Here is a 27116-nt window from a genome sequence, read left to right as displayed (position 1 = left end):
AAAATAACCACGATGAGATTGTCACCAAAACAGTTTGAGTCAATTGTATTCTTAAAATCTTCTGGATCGCTGTTCCTTTTGCATCATCCTAGTGAATGCATGTTTTGCTTCTAAACGACTTCAGCCTTTAGTATGGCAATCAAAACAAGTATTTCTGTGTTTGCTATCCTGCTTGTGAACTGAAGGCTGTAAGGTAAAGTGGACAGCAGGGTGAGTACTGCATGTACACAGGAGACTCTGTGTACTCCCTGCTCCTTCACATTCTGCTGTCAGAATTAAAACTAAAAATGCGGAAGGCTGAAACATACTGGAAAAATGACAACATTTTGTACATGAAGGCTTTTATTAAGGTTTTGTTCCAAGTACAGTGACACTACAGGTCTGCGATTGTAACTTGTGTACAGTGTGATACCAAAGCTTAAAGAATTAACAGCTAAACCAGGGCAGCCCATTACTGAAGCTCGAAGCACAAAAGGACAAACAAGGACACAACTGCCTGCTGTCACTCAAAGGAAAAGTGAAAGTATGAAATCTGTTTAGTTCTCTCTTGCTAATAAGAATTCTATTAATGCAAGTCTATGCTGTAGCTTTCATTAAAAGGCTCCAGACCAACAGGTTCAAAACCACTATTATTGTGTGCAACAGCAACACCTGCTGAAAGTAAATGCACAGGGAATATACGTTCTTATACAGCCAGCTGATTTAAATTTAGAACGGACATCCTTTGTGTAGCATTATGGTATAAACTCCTAAGGCCAGTGATGTTCCCTGTAGTCCAGTAGGATTACAGTCCACTATCTTTATGGGTAATTTAATGTCAGTGAGTAAAGAGTGTTATGACAGTTGCTGTATATTATTATTAAAAGATCTGGAAACAGTGCAATATGGATCAAAACAAATCATTAAGAGTCCAGGACAGAATGGAAACCAGAAGGCAGAACACCCCCTCCAGGACTAGGAATGAATATCACGGCCTTAGGGTGGCTGTTTGTGGTCAAAGAGACTTTTGACACCTCTGTTCTTATACCGGAGAGGAACGTGCTACATCTCTAGTAAGCACATTCCTGTAAATGATGTGACCCCCCAGGCAGTGCCATCTAGAAAGTTGGAATGATTTTTTGCTCAACTACTGTAAAAATTAACAAAACAAATCAATGTCACTGGAGACCTCGGCAAGCATTTAAAAGATCAAAAACTACATAACAGCAGGATGGTGGCAACTGCCCTTCTTAAACTGACACTAGAGCTCCCTGGATACTTACAGTCAAAGACCAAAAATTTAGAGAATTTGCAATCTGAACCTTGTACAGCATTTAACAATTTAAGAAATAAATATAGTCCAATGAGGGATTAAGGTGTTTTTTCTGTCCATCCCTGTGACCCACTTCAGACAAATCCATTAAACTTGTGATCTGGTAGGTTCTGGCTCATTCTGACTCCAAATATACAAGGTTTTCAAGCTGAAAATTACCAAAAGCCCTGTGCCTTAAAGACCTCCACATCCTTACCAGCTGAAACGAACCAGCTTGCAAAGGTACTCTTAAACCCTCAACACAAGGATTCCCCTCAAAGGTAAAGGAGTCTGCCTGACTGCAGGTTGAGCTCTATGATGCAGATGTCACAGGTTAGAGTCTGGATTACGTCACTATGTACCTGAACAGGGGCGCAAATAGCTGAGTATTGCCAAATTTATAAAGGGATTAGTCAGCCAGGGCTCTCCTGGCTCACAGCGACGCCTGTGACCTGCGCTGCTGTTGGGGAGGGAAGCACCTCCCTCTAATCAGTGATGAAAACGGGGTGGTGCTGCCTGTGACATGCTACAAAGCTATTGGCTTAAATTGGGTGGGTAGGAGGAGCTTGCTACACATCCTCCTTCTCCTGTGTGCGGTTGTGAGTTTTCATAAGGTTTAACTGAGGTATGAAAAACAATCACAACTGCAAAAACATAAAATAAACAAAACAGTAAATCCAAACCTTGAGAAAAACAATTCCCCAGAATGATGAGAAGGGGTGGTTCACAGCAAAGTCATTTTGACTACTCTTTCTGCCTCACCTTCTAAACAAAGACCCATCCAAGACACATCACCTTTATACTTCCAACCCAAACCAGTCAGCCTGGCCCCAGAAAGCAAAGTCATATGTGCGGATTACATTCCAGCCATGCAACCGTTCATGCGTGCCTCTTCTGAGCGTTCAGGACAAACAGTCCCTTTGTCCCTGGTCTAACCTCATGTGGAATACGGACACCAGCCAGAAAGAACATGCTGACGGCTCTAGGAGCATGACGTCATGGTCCTTCTGCACTGTGCTGCACGATCGAATACATCGTGCTGGACTAACGTCAGTAGTACATTAAAGGCAGGAATCCCTTTAAAAAGAGGAGATTCCCAACTGAGAGGGATTAAGGACAAATCCAACATGCATAACAAAATATGACGAAGTGCAGTGCAACTGAAAAAGAGTCAAACAGTGCTTCCCTGCCTGTGAATATAAGACAAAAGTAGGTTGAAAAAATGGAGTGTTTGCTTCCAGCAATACTGTTCTCTGAGCGTGAATTTTCCTACTACAGAAGTCATCTGATATCCAGATCAGTCAATGTCGCCATGGAGTCTTCTGTCTGTGTCTGCCCACACTTACAGCTGCTGTGGGTTGTTCCATGCTAGCAAAGCGTTATCAGTGCTGGGGGTAGGATCTTCACATTAAATTACTGTAGAGTGTGTGCCAAATCTTCCCCGGTCTGAAAGCACTTACAAAACAATGCAGATTCAACAGAAAGATTGGTGGAGACCAGTAATCAAGAATGTGATCTGTTGTCTTATACTGGTTACATTTTGCACCTTTATCAAAAAGGCCTGAGCACCACTTTTTTATTCTTGTGTTTATTTACAACATCAGATTGCTGCACGTTTATTGACCTCACTTATGCATCTAAACCACAACCTCTCAAATGGACATCAATTTTATATAAGAAAATTATCTGTCTTCCTTATTTGATGACTTTTCAGATTGTGAATTGGAAATAAGGAACATGCTGTATTGGTAAATATCTGCTACTTTTTGGAAAATTTTACGTTATTTTGCTGTTCCATCATGGAAGAAGAAAGCTGGGCTGAACCTCCATATTCTAAAGGAATAATCTCCAAGGATAATTATAAAGGAATGCAGAACTGTGCCAAATTTGAATGTGTTGCATGTAAAATGATTTCACAAAAGCAAATAATATCTACAGCGATGGGCTGTTTCTATGAGCAAAGCCCAACAAATACAGACCTAAAGGGGTTCAAATGATGCTTCACACTGTTGTGCGTTTAACTAGTGTTTTATTTGATTGTTTTGGACAAAATGAAGATCAGTGGCGTCTGAGGTTGTTAACTCCTGTGCACTTTCAGTACCTCCAGGATCATTCTCAAATACTTTTTCAAAGCGTTTTTTGTTGTTTTTAACTACATCAGACAGTCCTGGATGAACCGAATGGCTCCTCTCGTTTGTGACCTGTCTTCTATCATTAGTAAACCTTTGTCCACAGGGTTATAAAAGGGCGTGACAAAAAACATCCCTGGACTATTTTGTACCTGAAAAGAAAGTGTTGGGAAAAGAACACAAAGTATAGGTCTAGTAAATGATGTCTTCTATAAAATATAAACTGATCTGCAACTGATCTGTCACTTTGGAGATCCATTTATAGTCTAGTCTGAACTAAGGCTGTTATAAAGGACTCCAGAAGGGAGCAGGCATTTATTTTGTTCTGAATTGCATAAATATTGTAAAGATCACCAACTACCACTTGTGTCAATAACACACCTGGGCACCAGCAGCGAATACTGTACCTGGGTCTGCTCCCTCACAATCTACACTACAGGACAAAGCCCGCACTGACAAGCTGTTACACAGGACATGTTGGACAGATGCCCTAGACTGCAGACAATTTAATTACATCTCATACAAGTCGACCGCTCTACAGATTCTCCGAAAAGAGAAATAATTCCAAATAACAAATAACGGTGAGCCAAGGACATGTGAGAAGCTGACTGTAATGAGCACTAATGTCAGGGCAGGCACCTGTGCTTATACATCAACTAACAAATGCAACATTTTGGCAACTAAAACAAATACATCTGGCTAGGAAAGTAACAAATGTATCTGGCTAGGAAAATTGGGCTAATTTCTATTAAAAGTACCCTTTTGTAGCATGAAACTAAAACTGACTTGCAGGTTATCAGCATGGTACCTGTGTGCAATGGTTCACTGTAAAGTAACTAACAAACTCTCATTGCTAAACATGCCGAGAAGCTCTGGGAAAACGCAATGGGACAGACTGGCCCAGCAGGGTCTCGACAACTGCACAGTTGCAAATTCGCGCTTCAGTCTAGCCGACACGCCCTTGGATAGAACAGCAGAGCAGGATGAAACCGAGCTGAAGGTGGCTCAGAGCAACTTTCAGATCAGCGGCGCAACAGACTAGTCTAGTTGGTGAGATGAATCTTGTTGGTAACCAAGACTGTCCCTGCCCCCTGCCCCAGTACCCGATGACCAGCGTCCGCACCTCAGCGTGGTCTTGTTTCTGTATTGTAACAGACACTCCTGGTTCTGTGGCGATGGTGTGGGAAATGACAATCTGGAGACGACTCTACAGGCTCACTGACAGTTTTATTGCCCGTTTCTGGACGCAGAGGAGGGATTCGTGTTGTATATTTTAACTGATTAATATAAGTTTGTGATTACTGATGTTTGTTTTAGCTGATCAATGTTATTTTAATTAGCATGAAGCCAAGGCATTAGTACTTTAATTATCAAAGGGACAGGTAAAGGTGTATTTCACGCTGAAAAGAAATAAAAAGAGACACAACGTTTTGGCTGAGGAGCCTTCTTCAGGTGTCAGGCGAAGTAGATCCACAGCCGAAACACTGTGTCTCTTTTCTTGTCTTTGCAGCCTGGAATAAACCTTCACTTGTTCCTTTGCAGCATGCTGACGCAGCTACCTACTTGAACTTCTTTAATTATCATATAAGTGAGGGTTATTTATGTCTTTGAACCATACATACTATATACTGTAGTGCATTATGAGATGGTATACAGGTGGACTAGGTTATATGCAAATTTGCCAGTTATCTACTCTGAACCTTCGCAAAAGTGAAGACCCTACTGTAGTAAATGACCTACATCCGGCATAGCACAGTGACATCACAGCGCGACTTGATATGTCAAACCCTGATATGTCAAAAGCAATGCATATCATAATCATTCTCGGGATTTGGGATCCATGCTTCTTATAACATTAACACGTTGTGCAGGGTGTTGACAGCCTACCTTAAACACTCTGCAGAACAGCAGGTACATAATATGGGCAAGCAATGGGGGACAGTTTTGGCTAACACAAGGCTGTTGTAGTCATTCGGAGAGATTGTGCGCGTGAAACTAGTGGTAAGGCCAAATACATCCACATCAAAATTAAAGCACTCCCCCCCCCCCAATTCCACTGCTAGAACTTCCTCTACCATCATCATCTGCTCATACTACAAACCACGTGACCCTACGTTCATGTCTAAAATTCTCAAACAGGAGAACAAACTACATAACCTTGGGTACTCTATGTTCTATTCAGGGACACCAACTCCTCCTGAAATATTGAACTATTCCTTTAAGGCATAAATAGAGACACACTTGCACAGACCAACTAGCTTATCAACAGCTTTCAAAACCCCCACCATGTCGGCAGCAGAGCTTCCTCTAAAACCCCCGACTCGGCAGCAGCCGGAGCAGCTCAGCGCGGTGAAGCGGAGGAGCCCCTTGCGCAGCGCTGATCCAGAGATCTTGAAGGACGCTTAATGGCCGAGCCGAAACCCAGAGTGCACCCTAAATGTGCACCACGCTGCTGGGTGGAGGTGCTTTACAAAACAAACAGAGGGCGTTGAGGGGTCAGGGCAGGAGGACTCCAGATATGAAGATATAGGACTCCAGATGGCTCTGTGGCTAAGGATCTGAAGGTTGCTGGTTCGTAAACCAAGCGGCCGGCAGAGGAATCCTACTCCGTTGGGCCCCTGAGCAAGGCCGTTAACCCCAACTGCTCCAGGGGCCCCGTATAAAAGGCTGACCCTGCGCTCTGACCCCAGGCTTCTCTCCCTGTCTGTGTGTCTCATGGAGAGCAAGTTGGGGTATGAGAAAAGACACATTCCTAATACAAGAAATTGTATGTGGCTAATAAAGGGATCTTATCTTATCTTATCTTTTCCTCAGACAGACTGATAGGAATCTGTCACCACGGCTCACCGGCCCCCAGATCTCTCTCTCTCTCTCTTTCTCCATGTCGCTCTTCACATCCAGTCCTGCAGTCACAGCTACACACCAGCCCTCAGACAAGCGCCCCCCCAGGAGTGAAAGCAGTTCACAGGGCCGAAAGCGCCCAGTTAGAAGGTCTTCCTTTGGATAGCTCGGGCGCCGTCCTCCTCATATTCCTTCTTAGACACCCACATTTTCTTAAAGGTGTCCAGGGAGGCCAGGATGGAGCCACTGCAGGGAAAGAAGGACATATTAGAACACGTCATGGTCCAGGAGCCAGCGGACGCATGACAAGCGTGGAAGAGAAAGGCTGTCGACTTCATGTCCTACGGAAGAGAAGCAGACATTCCAGATTCCTGGAACTCACAGCAGGCATGTCAGACTCTACTCTTAAACACGTACGAATTTGTACATTTATAGGCAGAAATCTCTTTGTCAATGGCTAACATGAACAATGTAAAAGGATTACTTATTAGTACAAAATTCATTTAATTGAACAACTTCTCAGACCAGAGGTCAGATGTGCAAATTCTTTCTGCAGAGACACTTAGATCAGGACACGTCAATGGTACTTCTGTTCCGAAGCACAGGGAACAGGGAGGTTCAGTATTGTTACACGACTTGGTGGCAGAGACAAGCCTTGAACCGAGAACTTCCTGGTAATCAGCACTCAATATTAAACCATAGACTACCTAGTCTCTGGATGCACTGCATTCTATGCATTCCATTATAAAATATTTCCACAGCAGAGGTAGAATTGGCTTGTCAGTAACCAAGGATTTGATTAATTCACTGTAATATTTGTGTGCAGCGATTAGCACTATAACTTTGCAGGCCCTTTGTTCAATTCCAGTCCTGGGGTGCTATCTGTGTGGAGTTTGTATGTTCTCCACATGGACCCGTAGGTTTCCTCTGAGTTCTACAGGTTCCTCTCAAAGTCGAAACATATGCTGGGAGGTTAATTAGGTTCTGGGAAAATTCTCCCTGGCGTGAGTGTGTGTTTGTTTCTGTGTGCCCTGCAATGGACTGGAGACCCATACCCCACCTCATGCCCATAGCTTACTTGATAGGCTCCGGCTCCCCTGCAACCCTGAATCGCATGGAGCAATTAGAAAATGGGTGGATGGAAGAATTGTGCGTGCTTATAATCAGTATTTGAAAAGAGTTTTAGGTGTAAACTACATCCACAGAAAAATCTTTACTACACTGATAAATAACAGTGGAAGCTGTAATTCTGCGAAGACTAAGGCAGTTGAAAAATGGTGAAATGAGGCGATCAGCAGCTTTTCCACCTCAAAGCCTGAAGTCATCACTCAGACAACTTAGCTGGGCAGGTCCACAATGTCCTTCCTTCAAATGAGGCATCCAGACTAGGTATTCATTATTAACCCCATAGCATTTAGAAGAAAGAGTATTAGTGTTTTCCCCGATATCCTAGCTAAATTCCAGTCTGTGCTTGCACAATATGGGCTCCTTAAAGATCTCCTTCATCTTAAGTGTTTAAACAATTTCTAAATCACATCTAGTTGCTGCTCCACTGGGTCTAATAGACATAACTGTGATGATTAGGAGTAGGGATACAGGTATTCCTCTCCAGCTACAGTATGAGTGCAGAGAGTGAACTCACCCAATCCATGTGGAATATAACCTCTCCTGGGGAGCAGAGATCTGGAAAATGACAGCAGGGAAGACAATCAGATACATGAATGGATTTGACAGAGAGATTGGGTGTTGTACAGTATATATGAATAAGATATGTATTACCAAGAGATTTCTTATGTCAATGGGTATTTGTTTTTCTTGATTTCCATAATACGCAGCATGGTGGAGCAGGGGTTAGCATTGCTGCCTTGCAGTGCTGAAGCCCCGAGTTGAATTTCTGGGGTGCTATCTGCATGGAGTTTGTATGTTCTTCCCTGTGTTCATGTGGGTTTCCTCGGGGTGCTCTGGTGTTCTCCCACAGTCCAAAGACATAACGGTACATTAATTGACATCTGGGAAAACTGTACTGGGTATGAGTGTGTGCTTGTCTGTGTGTTCGTCTGCTCTATTAAAGACTGGTGTCCTGCCCAGGTAGTACCCTGCCTTGTAGCAGTTGATTGCCAAGATAAGCTTCAGCTTTCCTGTGACCCTGAATTGGAAAAAGTGGTTAAAAAATGGATAGATGGATGGATTACAAAAATAAAGCAAAGAAGGGAGCAGTATGCCAAGCTTAAGAGCTCACAGAAACAATGGGAAAGGAGGAGCTAAGCAAATGGGTTCTGCATATCAGTAAAGGGCAGCTGGCACCAAGTCAAACCTCTTTCTGCAAGACGGATTTCTGTGAATTCATAAAAGCAAAGGCAAGTCTTAGAGAAGCAGACTCTTTTTAGAACTAAAGCTTAGGTCGTCTTTTCCTCACAGATAGTTTTGGACTAAATGAAATGTAGTTGTTTGGATTTGAAAGATCCTTGGGCACAATGAGCCTTGTATCTTGCGTTACCTGCCCAGCTGACAATCCTGTTTCAGGAGAGACTCAGCAATAGTAGCACCGCAGGACTGAGGAAGTAGCGAAGAGTCTCTGGTGGCCTCTCTGTACTGTCATTGTGTGGCTATATACTGGCTTCAATTCTGGCTCTGGGTGTCTGTGTCTATGTGGAGTTTGCATGTTCTGAGTTCTGATTCTGGTTTCCTCCCAATGACAAGCAGGTGAAGTTTGATTTGGCTACTCTACACTGAGATGGAGGGGCCTGCTTCCAATGTGCCCAGGATTGGTTATGTAACTAAAACACAACCAAATGAGTATGATATTCCCAAATGGCTGCCAAACATTTGTAGTCATTCTGGAATGTCAACCTTGAACACAGAGCGGGTGCATACATACACACTCCATGGGCTAGCTCCCCTTTCCAGCCTCTGTCAACTTACTTTGATTTTGACGTCTTTCGGTGCTAGCTTCTTCACTTCACTCAGAAGTCTGTCTCCAAATCCTGTAAGAACAGAGTCAGGGTCTGTGTCAGATCCTACTGGAAGTGCAGTGCTTTGGGGCTGAATAAGAATAAAACATACTCTGCTATCATGTAGGGTCATATACAGTAGATCATGTTGATCTATAACAAAGCCTTTTAAGACACAGAGTTATCCCGAAGAACAACAAATCATGTGACCAAACACTTTCCACTTGTTAGTCTTCATAAATTCAACCAATCGATCCCTCAAATCTACTGCCTAGTTTAAAACAACATTCATTGAATCTGAATGTATATGCGTCACCTTTTTACATAACAAAATAACATTTTCAAACTAGATGTCATTGTGTGCCTGCAATACAGTTACATAAAAGTGAATCTTGTTGTAAATGTTTTAAATTATACCGTTAAATCAATTTTTTATACATTTTACAGTCGTTTCAATGCTGCTACATGGAAAACATTAAAAGCATTACGAATCTCAGTATTTTCTCTCTATTTTAATGTTTCCATTGATTAGGTTATTATAGTAGAAATGTGATGATGAATACTATCCAGGCACTATAACTATATCTGCAGCAGGACCATGAGTATTCTCACTGGTACTGCACACACAGCATTTAAGGTATTTTTTTGCAAATTCCAGCCAAACACACAGCAGTACTCATTTACCAATTAAAGTGCCAATACACCAGAAGTCTGGCTGTTCAAACGGACAGCTGCTGGGGTTCTGGGTGTCTCTCTGTTGGAGTGACTCTATCGGTGCAGGCAGACTCCCATACGTCCAGACATTACTGGATCAAGCCTGGGCCAGGCATGGATCACAGTCAGGAGTGTCCAAGTATCAACATACACCTGGATGAGCATCATAAGTCACACGGATGAAGGAGAGGGCAGGATCAATCGTCCAGCCACGGCTTACTCACCTGTGAGGTATCTCCATTTCCACAAAAGAAGAAGAAACTATGGGCAAACCCTATACCTATACCACCATATCTACAGACACCTAGAAACACTGTACACAAGTGCCCATCTCTGATCAGTCAATTCTCCTATTGTGATTCAAGCATACTCCACAAATGCATACCAATCCAATATGTCTGGTATAAGTCTGTGGTATCTCCACTGCCAGTACACATCTGAGGCTGCTCTGTCTCTGCGGTGCCAGTGTGTGTCTGTGAGCATGCTGTCAGTCTCTGTGGTGCCAGTGTGTGTCTGTGAGCAGGCTGTCTGTGTCTGCAGTGCCAGTGTGTGTCTGTGAGCAGGCTGTCTGTGTCTGCAGTGCCAGTGTGTGTCTGTGAGCAGGCTGTCTGTGTCTGCGGTGCGAGTGTGTGTCTGTGAGCAGGCTGTCAGTCTCTGCGGTGCCAGTGTGTGTCTGTGAGCAGGCTGTCTGTGTCTGCTGTGCCAGTGTGTGTCTGTGAGCAGGCTGTCTGTGTCTGCAGTGCCAGTGTGTGTCTGTGAGCAGGCTGTCTGTGTCTGCGGTGCGAGTGTGTGTCTGTGAGCAGGCTGTCAGTCTCTGCGGTGCCAGTGTGTGTCTGTGAGCAGGCTGTCTGTGTCTGCTGTGCCAGTGTGTGTCTGTGAGCAGGCTGTCTGTGTCGGCGGTGCCAGTGTGTGTCTGTGAGCAGGCTGTCTGTGTCTGCAGTGCCAGTGTGTGTCTGTGAGCAGGCTGTCTGTGTCTGCGGTGCGAGTGTGTGTCTGTGAGCAGGCTGTCAGTCTCTGCGGTGCCAGTGTGTGTCTGTGAGCAGGCTGTCTGTGTCTGCAGTGCCAGTGTGTGTCTGTGAGCAGGCTGTCTGTGTCTGCAGTGCCAGTGTGTGTCTGTGAGCAGGCTGTCTGTGTCTGCGGTGCGAGTGTGTGTCTGTGAGCAGGCTGTCTGTGTCTGCTGTGCCAGTGTGTGTCTGTGAGCAGGCTGTCTGTGTCTGCGGTGCGAGTGTGTGTCTGTGAGCAGGCTGTCTGTGTCTGCTGTGCCAGTGTGTGTCTGTGAGCAGGCTGTCAGTCTCTGCGGTGCCAGTGTGTGTCTGTGAGCAGGCTGTCAGTCTCTGCGGTGCCAGTGTGTGTCTGTGAGCAGGCTGTCTGTGTCTGCGGTGCCAGTGTGCGTCTGTGAGCAGGCTGTCTGTGTCTGCAGTGCCAGTGTGTGTCTGTGAGCAGGCTGTCTGTGTCTGCAGTGCCAGTGTGTGTCTGTGAGCAGGCTGTCTGTGTCGGCGGTGCCAGTGTGTGTCTGTGAGCAGGCTGTCTGTGTCTGCTGTGCCAGTGTGTGTCTGTGAGCAGGCTGTCTGTGTCTGCAGTGCCAGTGTGTGTCTGTGAGCAGGCTGTCTGTGTCTGCAGTGCCAGTGTGTGTCTGTGAGCAGGCTGTCTGTGTCTGCTGTGCCAGTGTGTGTCTGTGAGCAGGCTGTCTGTGTCTGCGGTGCGAGTGTGTGTCTGTGAGCAGGCTGTCTGTGTCTGCAGTGCCAGTGTGTGTCTGTGAGCAGGCTGTCAGTCTCTGTGGTGCCAGTGTGTGTCTGTGAGCAGGCTGTCTGTGTCTGCAGCGCGAGTGTGTGACTGTGAGCAGGCTGTCTGTGTCTGCTGTGCCAGTGTGTGTCTGTGAGCAGGCTGTCTGTTTCGGCGGTGCCAGTGTGTGTCTGTGAGCAGGCTGTCTGTGTCTGCTGTGCCAGTGTGTGTCTGTGAGCAGGCTGTCTGTGTCTGCAGTGCCAGTGTGTGTCTGTGAGCAGGCTGTCTGTGTCTGCAGTGCCAGTGTGTGTCTGTGAGCAGGCTGTCAGTCTCTGTGGTGCCAGTGTGTGTCTGTGAGCAGGCTGTCTGTGTCTGCAGCGCGAGTGTGTGACTGTGAGCAGGCTGTCTGTGTCTGCTGTGCCAGTGTGTGTCTGTGAGCAGGCTGTCTGTGTCTGCGGTGCCAGTGTGTGTCTGTGAGCAGGCTGTCAGTCTCTGTGGTGCCAGTGTGTGTCTGTGAGCAGGCTGTCTGTCTCTGTGGTGCCAGTGTGTGTCTGTGAGCAGGCTGTCTGTGTCTGTGGTGCCAGTGTGTGTCTGTGAGCAGGCTGTCTGTCTCTGCGGTGCCAGTGTGTGTCTGTGAGCAGGCTGTCTGTGTCTGTGGTGCCAGTGTGTGTCTGTGAGCAGGCTGTCTGTGTCTGTGGTGCCAGTGTGTGTCTGTGAGCAGGCTGTCTGTGTCTGCCGTGCCAGTGTGTGTCTGTGAGCAGGCTGTCTGTGTCTGCAGTGCCAGTGTGTGTCTGTGAGCAGGCTGTCTGTGTCTGCCGTGCCAGTGTGTGTCTGTGAGCAGGCTGTCTGTGTCTGCAGTGCCAGTGTGTGTCTGTGAGCAGGCTGTCTGTGTCTGCAGTGCCAGTGTGTGTCTGTGAGCAGGCTGTCTGTCTCTGCGGTGCGAGTGTGTGTCTGTGAGCAGGCTGTCTGTCTCTGTGGTGCCAGTGTGTGTCTGTGAGCAGGCTGTCTGTGTCTGTGGTGCCAGTGTGTGTCTGTGAGCAGGCTGTCTGTCTCTGCGGTGCCAGTGTGTGTCTGTGAGCAGGCTGTATGTGTCTGTGGTGCCAGTGTGTGTCTGTGAGCAGGCTGTCTGTGTCTGTGGTGCCAGTGTGTGTCTGTGAGCAGGCTGTCTGTGTCTGCAGTGCCAGTGTGTGTCTGTGAGCAGGCTGTCTGTGTCTGCAGTGCCAGTGTGTGTCTGTGAGCAGGCTGTCTGTGTCTGCAGTGCCAGTGTGTGTCTGTGAGCAGGCTGTCTGTCTCTGCGGTGCGAGTGTGTGTCTGTGAGCAGGCTGTCTGTGTCTGCAGTGCCAGTGTGTGTCTGTGAGCAGGCTGTCTGTGTCTGCGGTGCCAGTGTGTGTCTGTGAGCAGGCTGTCTGTGTCTGCAGTGCCAGTGTGTGTCTGTGAGCAGGCTGTCTGTCTCTGCGGTGCGAGTGTGTGTCTGTGAGCAGGCTGTCTGTGTCTGCAGTGCCAGTGTGTGTCTGTGAGCAGGCTGTCTGTGTCTGCGGTGCCAGTGTGTGTCTGTGAGCAGGCTGTCTGTGTCTGCAGTGCCAGTGTGTGTCTGTGAGCAGGCTGTCTGTCTCTGCGGTGCCAGTGTGTGTCTGTGAGCAGGCTGTCAGTCTCTGCGGTGCCAGTGTGTGTCTGTGAGCAGGCTGTCTGTGTCTGCAGTGCCAGTGTGTGTCTGTGAGCAGGCTGTCTGTGTCTGCTGTGCCAGTGTGTGTCTGTGAGCAGGCTGTCTGTGTCTGCGGTGCCAGTGTGCGTCTGTGAGCAGGCTGTCTGTGTCTGCAGTGCCAGTGTGTGTCTGTGAGCAGGCTGTCTGTGTCTGCGGTGCGAGTGTGTGTCTGTGAGCAGGCTGTCAGTCTCTGCGGTGCCAGTGTGTGTCTGTGAGCAGGCTGTCTGTGTCTGCAGTGCCAGTGTGTGTCTGTGAGCAGGCTGTCTGTGTCTGCGGTGCGAGTGTGTGTCTGTGAGCAGGCTGTCTGTGTCTGCAGTGCCAGTGTGTGTCTGTGAGCAGCCCTCTCTGTGCAACAGGGTCTGTAGCTGAGCTGTTGTGAGTCAATGTTACAGTCCGGGTGTGTGTGTGGTGTGTGGGTGTGAGTGTGGGGGTTCTTCAGATCGGCAGTGGGTTAAATGTGTCCAGCTCACCTCTGAAAAGCGTGGAGCCCCCTGAGAGGACAATGTTGGAGAAGAGGGTCCTCCGCAGGTCCAAGTCAGACTTCTGAATGGCAAAGACCAGCACCTCGTGAATCCCTTCACACTCCTCACCCACCAGGTCCGGCCGGAAGAGCAGCTCGGGGGCACGGAATCTAGCCGGCCCAATCTGGAAGTACATCAGAGCCACTCAAACTGCCACTGTTATTTCACCAGACCTGTAGAGCTAAATCATCCCACAGCTGCTAATGGGTAAACTGCACAGGAGCAGGGAACTAAGATGATAAGCTTTGGTTAAAGCAAATGGTTCATGTACCAAATACTAATTTAGTTTGTCCATTTTTCTGCTATTCTAATAATGAATTCCACATACGGTATAAAGGGCACAAGGCAGGATATACCCAGGGCAGGATGCCCGTCCATCGCTGGGAAGATGCAGACACACTCACCCCCAGAACAATCTTCCCAGAAGCCAATTAACCTACCAGTATGTTTTTGGACTTTGGGAGGGAACCAGAGCACCCAGAGGACGCCCACATGAACACAGGGAGAACATGCAAACTCCACACAGATAGTACCCTGGGTCTGAAATTGAACCCAGGGCCCGGGTGCTGTGAGGCAGCAATGCACTGCACCACTATGCCGCCCAATGTGCTTAGGATTTACTTAAAATAATTAACAATATGTACTCCTTTAGATTTTTTTTCCATAATTAATTCTTGGATTCTTTTTGGATTTTACGGATACAAAGCCTTTTACCTTTTAAAACCCCTTATTCTTGATCTGCACTATCGGTTTCTTCCAACACCCATGTTTGTCCTTTGTCAGATCTCAAGTGCTTCTTTGTGAAGAGCCTTGGAGTGAGACAACAGTGTGGAGAACTGTGGAGAGAACCTGATCTGTTTCTTTTTAGGCCGGTAAGTACGTTGGGGACTCCAAGAAAAAGTTTAGTCAGGAGGTTATTAGGCTTCTGTCTTATTTTGGTTGTGGTGTGTTTGATTTTTCCTGAGCTGTGAAAATAAAGAGCACTTCTGTTTTCGAACCTTACAGCTGTGTGTCTGCTGGGCTGGGCTCACCTATTTTAAAGATCCTGCTACAACAGGCCCAATGGTTTTCACAGCGGCCTAATGCCTCATGCACCACCCGACCTATGACCTTGTCGACCTCCAGCCAAATCCACGGGCACACCTGTCCAGCCAGCTGGACGTCTGACCAAGACGACACCCACGATACCTCAATGGTGCTGCCGTCGGGGAGCGTGTACTGCGCTTTCTCGGTGTCCAGGGTCTCGTCCTTCTGGGGGTTGATGGACAGGAAGCAGGCCCGCTGGAGGAAAGACGGATAACGAGGTACATGACTGATGGCTCACTGATGGCTCAAGTCACAGCCACAACTCCCATCAATCCACCTTCATCCTGCAAGACAAGTGTGCAGCTCCCTCTCCCAGGTAATCCCCGCCCTGCTCACACAAGCCAGCGTATAAAACGGCACTGAAAAATCCGAACGGGACGAGGGCAGGTTAAACAGAAGAGTAAGAACTACAAAGAAAAATACGCCCAATTTAAGATCAAATACAACCCTTTCAAATGGTCAACCTGTTGCACAGTTTACTTTATACGTTTGTTAAGGAGACATCCAGTGCTTGAGAGGGAACAGGCACGCTCTCATTTTCAAAGATCACTGTGTGTTATCATGACTACTGTCATCAAGGTCGAAGAAAAGGCATGATCTGTGATCTTAACGGGCTACAAACCCACACAAACTGTGGGGAAAGCACCCCCTACTGACCCCACTAACACCTCTTCCAGCAGCAGCCTTAGTTTTTCCCATCCATGTACTGACCAGGCTTACACCCACTGAGCTTCAGTGGTTGCTAATTGTGAGTTGCAGGGCGATAAGGCTGCTGGCTTAATATAGAAGTATAAGCAAATGAACTTCAGAGAATGCTTCTTCACTAAGTAAGAGTGAGCAGCTCACATTAACAGTACTTTAAGGAGGAATGGGCAAACATTGGGAACTCAAGGTGTGCTGTGTTGGTACAGACCTTTCCAAACAGAAATATGGCTATAATTCAAGCAAACGGCACCTCCACCAAGTACTAACTCAGGGGCGTGTACACTCCAACCCATTTTTCTAACTTTCCATCTGTAATCGAGAAAAGCTCAAATATTCTAAAGGGGTTTTCACTTGGAGGTTGTGCTGCAATGTGTAAATAAAGGTCAAATGAATTTTGATTTAATGTGTCTTGAGTTCAGGCTGTTAGGCCACTGATTGTGTTACTTTGGAAAGGGTGTGTAGACTTTCTATAGGCACTGTATACGGTAAAGATCAATGGTATTTGATTCTGTACGACAACTGAAAAGTTCACTGTAGCTTTGATTAATTTAAGTTTTTTCCCACCACAGGGACAAATTTCTTTTGTTCACTGCAGCATTTGTGCCTGGACTACAATTCTGCCACATACCCATGCTATGACTAGGATGGGAACATGTTCGAAGTGTTTTAGGAGACCTGCTCCACCTTTTCCATCCCTGAATAAACTGCTGTCTAACTTTCAAGACCATGCTGACAGTAAACGGGGGGCAAAGTACGATACGCGAGGTTAAACTCTTCAACTTCGGAAAAGAGGAAGCACATTCTAGTGTGATGCTGCACTTTGGCCTTTTCATCATCTGGTTTCTCTCTTCACATTGAGATCATATAGAGTTTTTTAACTAACTGTGTGTTCTGCTTGTTGAGAGAGAGAAACCCGACAGCAGCCACAGAAATGAACTCCACACAGAGTATGGAAGCTTGGACAGCGTTACAGCTACTGAAGTGTGTCAGGATCTAGAAAACAATGGTCCTGGGAGTCGATTTCTGCAGTTCTCTGTTTAAAACACGGAGTAGGAAGACAAGGTGTTTGCCTTAGGCCTTAGAGGCCTTAGAGGGGGTCTGAGACACACTGACGAAAAGGAAACATCTGGTTTACCTTCTTTAAAATCGTGGTAAACCATTAAGAGTTTTTATTAGCGAAACCCAGGAGAAAAGAGAGGCAGGCAGAAGCAGGGATGTGATGTGGAACGACACAAGGAAGAGAGACAGAGAGAGTACAAAGCACGTGCCAAGCAAGAGGACCTTGTTCTGATCAACCTTTAGAGACCAGATTCGAATTAAGTATTTGAACCTCATTTAAGAACATCTGCCATCTAAACTCTGATTTCCACCATAAAAGTTCCCCAGGTTAAAACACTCCCTCCTGGTAAGTGAATAAGGAGATAGGGTCCCATTCAGTTTGCAGCATGTGGAAGGAATGTAGGAAGAGAGATTTAGCTGTGGGTTCTATTCTGTTTTATTTAGGGTGCAGGTTTCTTTCTCTTGCTGGCTTGTTAGGATTTATGAATACAAAGTAAGCAGCCAGTACATTTTTCAAGATGGTCAGGAAGATGCACTCACATTCCTTATTTGAAAATAGCATAACTTGTATGCTGTGTTGCCAAGTATGTATCATTGTCATTGTTCATGTCTGTTTATCCCAGTTTGCCTCTGATCTGTTACACCTTCATCAGAACTGTGCCAGAGAATTAAGAACCCTAGTCTCTAATTATAGCACCTACTCCAGTATAATCTTGGCATATCTTTTACAATCTGAGGGTTATGATTATTTGTTTTGATTACTGATTATCCCCATCTGTATTTTCAGTATTCTGTAACTGCTTAATCCCCCTATTTGTACCCATATTAAGTACAAAATGAAGATACAGGTGGCGAGTGATCCTTTTTGTTCCAGCGCCAGTTTATAAGATAAGATCACTTTATAAGCCCTATACAATTACTTGCATTAGGAATTTGTCTTTTCGCATAACCCAGCTTGCTCTCCATGAGACACAGACACACAGACAGGGAAAGAAGCTTGGGGTCAGAGCGCAGGGTCGGCCATTTATACGGAGCAGCTGGGGTTAAGGGCCTTGCTCAGGGGCCCCACTGGAGTAGGATTCCTCTGCCGGCCGCAGGATTTGAACTTGCAACCTTCCAGCCACAGGCACAGATCCTTAGCCACAGAGCCACTGCTCCACCCCTAAGATTACAGCCTGCAGAACGATGCACAGCCCTGACAGATTAATCAAAGGCTACCTGATTCTGCTGTTTTTTTTTGGTTGCTTAAGTTTGCTCTTCTTAATACTGCAGGGATTTGTTTTAAACTAGGGGAATGAACGATCACCATTGACAGAAGCAGCGATTGATCTTAAGAAGAGAGCCACTACTGCAGCACACTCAATCCTGCTAAAGGAGCCCTCCCTGTGAGCCTGTCCAGCACCTACCTCCTTGATGGACTTGACGATCTCAAACTCGGAGGAGGTGTGGAAGTCGTAGCCCTCCTTGCGCAGGTAGAGGCGCAAGTATCTGGAGACATCCCGGCCGGCGACGTCGATTCTCATGATGGAGTGGGGCATGGCGAAGCCCTCGTAGATGGGCACTGCGTGGGTCACGCCATCCCCCGCGTCCAGCACCACCCCGGTGGTCCGCCCTGTGGCGTACCTGCAATCACAGGGGTCCGAACGTCATTGGCTCACGTCCGGGACGTGTTAGAACAAGCAACCCTAGAGCAAGCGCCTGACACGCAGGACCGCTGTAACAGACAGAGCTGCGGGTTCACCCTTATTTTATTTTTATTTGCCAAGACTGTCATTTAAAAAAAAAATCCATAATATTCAAAAATTGTAAATCCCTGGATACCTCTTATTAACATTTTATTATTAGAAATAATTCATATTTGCTCTTTGATTTTATTATTGTTAGGTGCATGTATTTTTGTCTGGAAGCGCACACAGGTTCCACATGACTCCTGCAGTGGAAGGGCGATAAAAAGCTCCAGACATGGGCTGGGCTGAGTACAGGTGTGTCTCTCGCTGGTTCTGCATGCATTGACAAGACCAACCCGACAGGTAAAGTCATTTACAGTGATGCTGCTTTGTTTTAGGCCTTTTATTCTCATTTTTGCATGAGTGAATGATGGCTAATGTCACTCCTAGCTAAGACCTAAATATATCAATATACCGTGGCACGGTGGAGAAATGGTTAGCATTGCTGCCTCGCAGTGCTGGGGTCCTGGGGTGCTATCCGTGTGAAGTTTGTATGTTCTCTCTGTGTTCGCGTGGGTTTCTTCTCACAGTCCAAAGACATACTGGCAGGTAAATTTGGCTGGAGGGAACACTGGCCCTGGTTTGAGTGTGTGCGAGTCTGTGTTTGATTCTGTGTCCTGTCCAGGGTGTCCCCTGCCTTGAACCTGTTGCGTAGCCAAGAGATGCTCTGTCTCCACCGTGACACTAAATTGGATCAAGCAGTTTGAAAATGGATGGATATACCAACATCTGATGCTTAACTTGGAGCATCTAACGTAAGACAGCTATGCTTCCAATACAGTTAGACTGCTGAATATCTAAACTGCTGAATGGGCACCAAAGACCAACATCTATACATACAACAAAGCACTCTTAAGAATTAGAATGATTAAAAGCTAACTTTCAAAATGTTTTGCTACAGGACAAAAAATACTAGGCTTACAAGAATAAACTACTCAGAAAAAGCTTTCCATAATTCATTTACAGTGGAACACAAAAAGCATGTTTTCTCCAAACCTCTTTGCTGGAAGGGCACCTTTGAAGGTTTTACAGTTCAAAGGAAGAGGTGGCCATGATTAACATGGGGCAGACATTTTCCGTCTGGAGCAACAACATGCAAAGCTCCGTGATTAGTGCCGTTCAAGGCAGGAGGACTCCATCAACCACAGTGAGATTCTAGTCTCGACCTGACTCTGAGCTGCCCTCTGCGCAGGCCCGATCATGCAGGTACCAGCTTCAGGACAGCCGGGCCGTTTTGCTTTCTTGTTTGTGGTTAAACCAAAGGCCACCGGCCGCGGGCTGGGCACCTACAGACTGAGCACTGCCTGCATGGAGATGAAGAGCGCCGGGACGTTGAAGGTCTCGAAGAAGACCTCCGCCGCGCGGTCCCGGTTTCTCCGAGGATTCAGGGGGGCCTCCGTCAGCAGGACGGGATGCTGGAAGACAAGGACAGAAAAAAGAAAAGTGATCTTCGAGCTCCAGCACCCACGAGCACCTTTACAGACCCTAACCATCGTGTGGATATGGCGATATGGGCGTCCAGGATATTCACTGGTAAGGAACGTGTAGGCCGACTGCTAACTGGCACCTGAGAAACTATCACAGACAACGACAGGACCCCCCCCTCCCTCCCCATAAAACTGGTTTTCCCATCTGTCTCAAGCTCTGCTGTCTAAAGCTCAAGTCAATGATTTCGTTAGGATGCGACAGCCCCTGCTAAAGGCAGCGCAGGAAACGCCAGAAGCATTTCACCTCTTCAGAGAAGGTCTGCAGCTGGTCCTTGGAGTAGACATAATGCCAGATCCTCTCCATGTCGTTCCAGTCTTTCACGATCCCGTGCTCCATGGGGTAGCGGATTCGCAGCAGGCCCCTGTGCTCCTGGAGAGGGTCGCAGTGACCAGGTTAGTGGTGGGAATTAAAGGTGTGGCTGCAGGCTGGGAGAAACGTGCACCCTGGCTCTTCTGCAGGACACCTGGCTCCGAGGAACAGAGACCGGGCCTTGGAACAGTCTGGCACTGACGGCCGCTCTCAAACCGGAATCCAGCGATCTGCTAGGACTCGCTACAAAAAGACTGCTGTGACATTTTGGAACTGAAAACTCAGAAAGTACTGGCACCGTTCTGGTCTTTAAAACATTCCGAACAGGTCTGCTAAATTCAGAATTACTTTTTAATAGGAAAAAAAACAGCAGACTAGGAACACAAATCACTGTATGTTTAATCAATTCTAGTATTAGTTAATTACTAATTATAATAATAATAATTACTAATTGCGTACACTTATATAGCGCTTTTCTGGACACTCCACTCAAAGCGCTTTACAGGTAATGGGGACTCCCCTCCACCACCACCAATGTGCAGCATCCACCTGGATGATGCGACGGCAGCCATAGTGCGTCAGAACACTCACCACACATCAGCTATCAGTGGGGAGGAGAGCAGAGTAATGAAGCCAATTCATAGTTGGGGATTATTAGGAGGCCATGATTGGTAAGGGCCAATGGGAAATTTGGCCAGGACACCGGGGTTAAACCCCTACTCTTTTCGAATTAATTAATTTATTCTATTTGGCCCCTTACTTTTGTACCCAATGAAGGACAAAGAAGCGTCTCCCTCCTGGAATTGATCCGCAACCTCCGAGTTCCAAGCCCAGAGCCCTGACTACTGTGCCACACTGCTACTTGTTACGTATTGGTGTCCTGGACAGTCCCTGACAGCAGTCGCCCGATGCGATCCCTACCTCTGCCTTCGGGCCAATGAAGATGTCACCTTCCAGGGCTCCAGCCATGACACGGACGTGCTTCGGCCTCCCCACACTGGAACACAGATCGCAAAGAAACATGTCACAACACGTGTGTCCTGGGAGCCACACAACTCGCTCCGGGGCTGATCAGAGCACTGCCCTTCCCCTAGGCTCCACTGTAACACAACTGGTAGCTTAAAAATGCAATGCGTGACACCTGGAGGCTGTGGCAGGGATTATAGTCGGTCACAAGCTACAAGGGCTAAAGCCAGGAGATTGACACGAACAACACATCCCTGCCTGACGAGCTAAACCATTTCCATGCCCGCTTTGATGCTCTGAACACAAACACTGCTGAGAAGACCCCAAGTGTACAGGACGAGTTTGTTCAGAAACTCTCAGAGCAGGACGTGCAGAAAACTCTAAGTAGGGTGAAAATACATAAGGCTGCAGGGCCTGATGGGATACCACCCCGCGTCCTCAGGATATGTGCAGCTCAGCTGACCACAGTGTTTACGGACATCTTTAACTCCTCCCTGTCATAGTCCATTGTCCTCACCTGCTTCAAACAAACCACCATTGTTCCACTCCCCAAAAAGACAAAAGTGACATGCCTGAACGATTACCACCCAGTAGCATTAACATCTGTGGTGAAGAAATGCCTGGAGAAGTTGGTGTTGTCACACATCAACTCCTCCATCACAGAGGCCCTGGACCCCTTGCAGTTCACCTACCAGAACAGATCAGTGGATGATACTGTCTCCCTAGCTTTACGTACAACCTTGGAACACCTGGACACTAAGAACTCATATGTGAGAATGCTGTTTGTGGACTACAGTTCAGCATTCAATTCCATCATACCCAGTCAACTGGTGACAAGGCTCAGGGGACTAGGACTGTGCAACTCTGTCTGCAACTGGCTGCTGGACTTCCTAATCAAGAGACCACAGGTGGTGCGAATAGGTAATAAAACATCAACACCACTCACCCTGAGCACTGGCACCCCACAAGGCTGCTGTCTGAGTCCAAGGTTGTACTCCCTATTCACTCCCGACTGCACAGCAAGACACAGCAACAGCCGCATCATTACAATTGCGGATGACACCACTATAATAGGCCTGATCAGCGATAATGACGAGTCCACTTACAGGGATGAAGTCTTACAGCTGCTGAGGTGGTGTCATAGCAATAACCTGGACTTGAACGTGAGTAAAACAAAAGAAATAGTGGACTTTCGGAGACACAGGCCGCACACTCAGAGCCCACTCAGTATTGATGGAACGGAAGTGGAAACAGTCACCAGCTTTAGGTTTTTGGGAATTCACATTTATAATGACCTAGCCTGGACTGTGAACACAGACATTATCTTGAAGAAGGCTCAGCAGCGCCTCTATTTCCTGAGGTGCCTCGAGCAATGGGGGATGCCAGTATCTGTGTTGATGAACTTCTACTGCTGCAACATCAAGAGCGTCGTCACCAATGGGATCACCTTGTGGTACTGCAACACCTCTTCTCGAGAGAGAGAAAGACACTGCAGAGAATGGTGAACCTGGCCCAGAAGATCATCAGCCATGGTCTCACAGAGATTAAACAGCTCTATGAGGACCGCTGCCATGGAAGAATTCTGGGCATGACAGAGGACAGTCACCACCCCGGACATGAGCTCTTCACCCCACTGCCCTCAGGCAAGAGATACAAGAGCATACAGACTCTTACTCGATCTAGATTCTTCAATAACTTCAACCCACAAGCAGTACGACGGGCGAACACATTTAGCCATCCCCCTCGGACCACACCTACAACATCTACCTCACTGTAATATTATTTATTGCACATCTGCAGTCATTGTTTATGTCTGCATTGTTTACATTCAAACTGTTTACATGTTTACTTGTACGTTGTCTACTGTTTGTTTGTATACTGTCTTGATGCACTGTCTGCACTTTGTGTCTTACACAATCGATTTTTAATTTTTAACAATCGAGAGACTTACTGTAAGTAAGAATTTCATTGTACCAGTACATGTGCCAGGTACATATGGCAATAAAGTTCAAGTTCAAGTTCATCTTAACTGTTAATGAAGGGGATCCCAGTCGTGATCAAGTTGAGCAATTAAAGAAAGATTACAGTGGGGTGGGACAGGGAGAGCTGTGGGTCAGCTCTGAAAAAAACTCTCTGAGACTCTTCTGAGAAAAACTCAGACCGTCCCCTTTCATTAGAGCAGGGGTCTCTGGTCCTACAGATTCCATGTCCTTCTGGATTTCTAAACACTTTCAAGCAGTGGCTCAGGATGACGTTCATCTGCACTAATTGAGCCAGCGGCTGCTTCAGGAATGACAAAACCACGTCTTTAAGGGATAATGATCCATCATTAATAATCTGACCTTTTTCAGGGCCTTGTGGTTTGTAGGGAGCATTTAAAATTCGCTGTGGAATCACTAAACCAGTGGCACAGCAATTCCTATAGCTCCAGCAAACCACCAAGTACGTATCGAACCAGTAGCCTTACAGCTGAAAACCCTATGGGCCCAGCCTGTATGATGTTCAGAGAAAAGACACTACAGTGTGAAGAAAGATTACAGTGGATTACAGAGTCGAAGACTGTAATGCTAATGAAGCGAACAGACGTGCATTAGAAAACACACTGAATTTTCAGTGTTGATGTATGATCGGGGCCTACTCTGTCTTTCTTTCAGCCCACAGCACAAGCAAGATCCTGGAAGCTATCAACTGTGCCTCCCCTGGGTTGGGTTGTATTCTTGTATTTTTGGACCTAAATTGTAATTAGATCTATATGAAAGCCTTAATAAAAGATTAAGATAACCTGATTAAATGTATAAATCAAAGGCATAAAATATACCAGATTATTTAACAAAATGATCTGACAGTAAATATCGCTGTGTGGATAAGTAGGTGAGTCCTCAGATTCAGTAACTGGTGGCACCTACATGAGCAGCAGAGATTTCAACAGGTCGTTTCCTGTAATTGTTATCCTCGTATGAAGACATTTCTTGTTTTATGTTTTCTTGGAGGTTGAGGCGTGAAGATCTGCAGCGAGAAAGACGTGCAGATCTTTAGACATTCCTCTGGGGATCTCTGTGAATTCCTGGATGTTCTCAGGGAGATCCCGGCAGAATGACTGATCCTGAGTAGAGTCGCCAGGGTCTCGAATATTTTCCATTTGCAGATTATCCAACTGACAGTCCAAGGGTGGAGATTTAAACATTGAGAAATTATGTTCTAACCTTCTCCAGACTGATGAGCATTAACTCCTCTTTGTCTGAGGTCCTCTGAAATCTCTTTTGATCATGGCATGTCATGTTTCCACTAACCTGTATGGTAAAGACTGAACTCACAACATTTCTGATCAATTATATAGAACAGTGTTATATAAACTCAGTCACTGTCTCCTTGTTATCCTATTATTTAACCTCCCCTTAATTGTGTGAAGTGAACTTGGAGTTCACTTATTATCTCACATACTTATTCTTAATTATTCATTGTTTATGAATAATTATATTATGAATGTTTATGAATGTCCATTATATCCCAAAAAACTCTGAACTGTTAAATACTATGTATTTTGATTATTTAAGAAAAGACCAGTTGTGATTAAACTGGGGGCTCACAAGCTTTTTTCTCAACAGTGTTATACCCAGACAACATATACATGAGCGCGCTGGCATTTAACAAGCTGTGAGGATGGTGTCTCATTTTAAAGTCGGACCACTATTTCTCCTGGGAGACAGAAAGGAGAGTCTGATAAAAACTCAAGTTCTAAAAACTCAAGTGAGCATATTACAGCAAATTAAAATGCGCGAATATGACACAAAGGACATAATGTGCAGGGTAAATCACCAAGCACAAGACAGAGCAGACATAAACACTGCAGCGTCTGGAAGCAAAGCATTGTGGGAATCGCCATGTCTGACAGTGACGCCGGTGCTTAAGCAGAAATCTGATATTCATAAACTGGAAAAGAGAGCATTGTAGAAAAAGCGATCCTTTGTCCTGTGATGGGAGTCATTTCCATAAGAAAGGAACTCGAGGTGTGTGGGACACGCACCGCAAGCTTTGACACATCGTTACGCTTCTGGTGGAAATCACTTCAGCCGGACAAGCAAAGAATTTTACTCTAGTCACGCTCGCTGACCAAAACAAACCTGATTATGTCAAATCTCCGGCTCTGGTTTCATGTCTAACAGAGTCGAAGACTATGATGGCAAACTTTACTTACTAATTAGGAAAGCAGTACTTCGGAATCTGATCTCCTGCAAAACCAGCTTTTATAACACCAGAGCCCTGCAACGAAAAGACACAGTTAAGGTGGTTATGAAGGATCTATGAGAAACTATGATTGCTAAAAAGAGGAAATATTTCAATGAGCGAAGTGTTGGCTGGATTTTCTATTAAAACAGGCTGTTTCACAGACCGCAAAAAGACGGTTTGTGCAGGCTATTATACAAAAAAACTGCAAATGTAGTATGAAATAAGTGTGTTATAACTAACAATATAGCGGTAATTTTCACTTTAAAATCTGGAGCCTGTGGCCTGCGCAATAATACGCTTTACGACGAGATTTGCAATATTGTCAATTCCGTTCATTCGCCAAGCAGCATCCTCTACCTCCAAGAATACCCTGGCCCTGAAAAAAAAAACACCCCAGCTTTTCTCGGACTGACAGGAAACATATCCATAGACGACGCTCCCTGCACACCTCAGCCAATCAACCTCGCAACAGGAGGACAACACCCGCCCGTTTCCGAATGGATAGGCGTGTGAGGTGTCCAACGGGATTGAAGGATTCTCCCCCCCCCGAGCATCCCGTTTCATCTATTCTTTCAGACATACACGGAAAATGAGATTAAAAATTGACAACAGTCTGCCTGCGACCCGTGCTCTGTCCCGGGCTTTCCGGGTGGCTCCAAAGCCCGCTAGATCGGGCTCGGGTTCGGGTACCGCCTCATCTCCGCCGCCCGACAGCTCGCCGGGGTGCGGCTGATCCGACTGGGGTGTGTGATGGGGGGACGCCAGGGGGTCCCGCAGAGGTCCGCTGACAATACACGAGCCATGCACCTTGCATGTGCAAGCTGTAAACCACCCCGGACCCGAGTTACTCACGTTGTCGATGACAACCGGCTGGTTGGCGATGACATCGTAGGACTCCATGGTGAGGCCGCACAAGCGAGACGCCGGGTCTGTCTGGCGCAGGCGTGGAGAGGGCGGCGCTGTGTTTTGGGACAGGGGACAAAGCACGCGTGTGCGCGCTGGGGAGTGATCCTGACCGTGCTGTGATGCGGATACTGTACCTCAATCCTGTGGCATCTATGGAAAGTTCAGCAGCATATCTGCGGTTTGAATGATGTAGCAGGCGGATTGATGGTGCCTTCTGTTGCTTGCTTAAAGCAGAGGGCAATTTAAAATGATTAAAACAAAAATTAAACCGAAGCCTGTTCAAACATCCACAACTTTTAATTTAATTCTGGGTCTAATATACCTTTTGTCTTAAAGATCCTGTTTTAGTATGAAGCTAAAACTAGATTTCATTTTTAAAATAAATCTCTAAAATGAGCCGTTTATCCTCATCCTTCCTGAGGTTGTGGCGGGGATGACTCATACCAATGTTAGTGCAACAGAAATTTAGAAAAACAAGTCTGAACTAGATGCTGGTACCGAACGAGCCTCAGAGGGTTTTATATTATGAATCCTTAACTGTGTAGTGCTGTATTAGACATGAAAGGACGCTGTCTGAAAGTGTTCCGCTTTTTAACACGGAGATGTTGGTTTGCTCCAAAGAAGCATCGTGTGTTATGGGACAAAATACATAACGTTTATGAAACGTGTCTTAAAGATTGTGCACATGTTCAAAACAAACTGCAGTTCTGACTGCATTTTAACTGCATTAAGTTTGCTTTAACAAAAAGCATTAACGCAGTGACTGCATTAG

At 46.3% G+C, this 27116-nt stretch overlaps 1 protein-coding gene across 2 annotated transcripts; it reads right to left on the bottom strand.

The window, feature by feature from the left end:
• Positions 1–324: 324 nt before the first annotated feature.
• Positions 325–26753, bottom strand: LOC148661771 (alpha-centractin). 2 transcript variants are annotated; one of them, XM_088636008.1, is made up of 11 exons: positions 26291–26753; positions 25407–25471; positions 21167–21242; positions 20180–20305; positions 19739–19863; positions 18128–18344; positions 15060–15152; positions 13821–13995; positions 9184–9245; positions 7904–7944; positions 325–6507 (listed from the first exon to the last, which is right to left on the bottom strand). In XM_088636008.1, exons 1-11 carry the CDS (start codon positions 26336–26338, stop codon positions 6405–6407), a joined length of 1131 nt encoding a protein of 376 aa, XP_088492134.1. In that variant the 5' UTR covers positions 26339–26753; the 3' UTR covers positions 325–6404. The 2 variants fall into 2 exon arrangements, with proteins under 2 accessions (XP_088492134.1, XP_088492133.1); XM_088636007.1 differs by lacking the exon at positions 26291–26753 and adding an exon at positions 25796–26241.
• Between the last annotated feature and the right edge of the window lie 363 nt (positions 26754–27116).

Source organism: Lepisosteus platostomus, chromosome 6 (genome assembly GCF_059453375.1).
Source record: "Lepisosteus platostomus isolate fLepPlt1 chromosome 6, fLepPlt1.hap1, whole genome shotgun sequence".
Classification (NCBI taxonomy): Eukaryota; Metazoa; Chordata; class Actinopteri; order Semionotiformes; family Lepisosteidae; genus Lepisosteus; species Lepisosteus platostomus.
This window is presented reverse-complemented; position numbering and strand designations above follow the sequence as displayed.

What these genes read in the sequence shown, in the direction of transcription:
- LOC148661771 (XM_088636007.1), bottom strand. Translation starts at nt 26,002, where the DNA reads ATGAAACGGGATGCTCGGGGGGGGGAGAATCCTTCAATCCCGTTGGAC. An exon ending in CCGACGGCAGCACCATTGAG is followed by an intron (nt 13,996 to 15,059) that starts GTATCGTGGGTG and finishes ATGTACTTCCAG; the next exon opens with ATTGGGCCGGCTAGATTCCG. An exon ending in GGGCTCCACGCTTTTCAGAG is followed by an intron (nt 9,246 to 13,820) that starts GTGAGCTGGACA and finishes CTGTTCTTACAG; the next exon opens with GATTTGGAGACAGACTTCTG.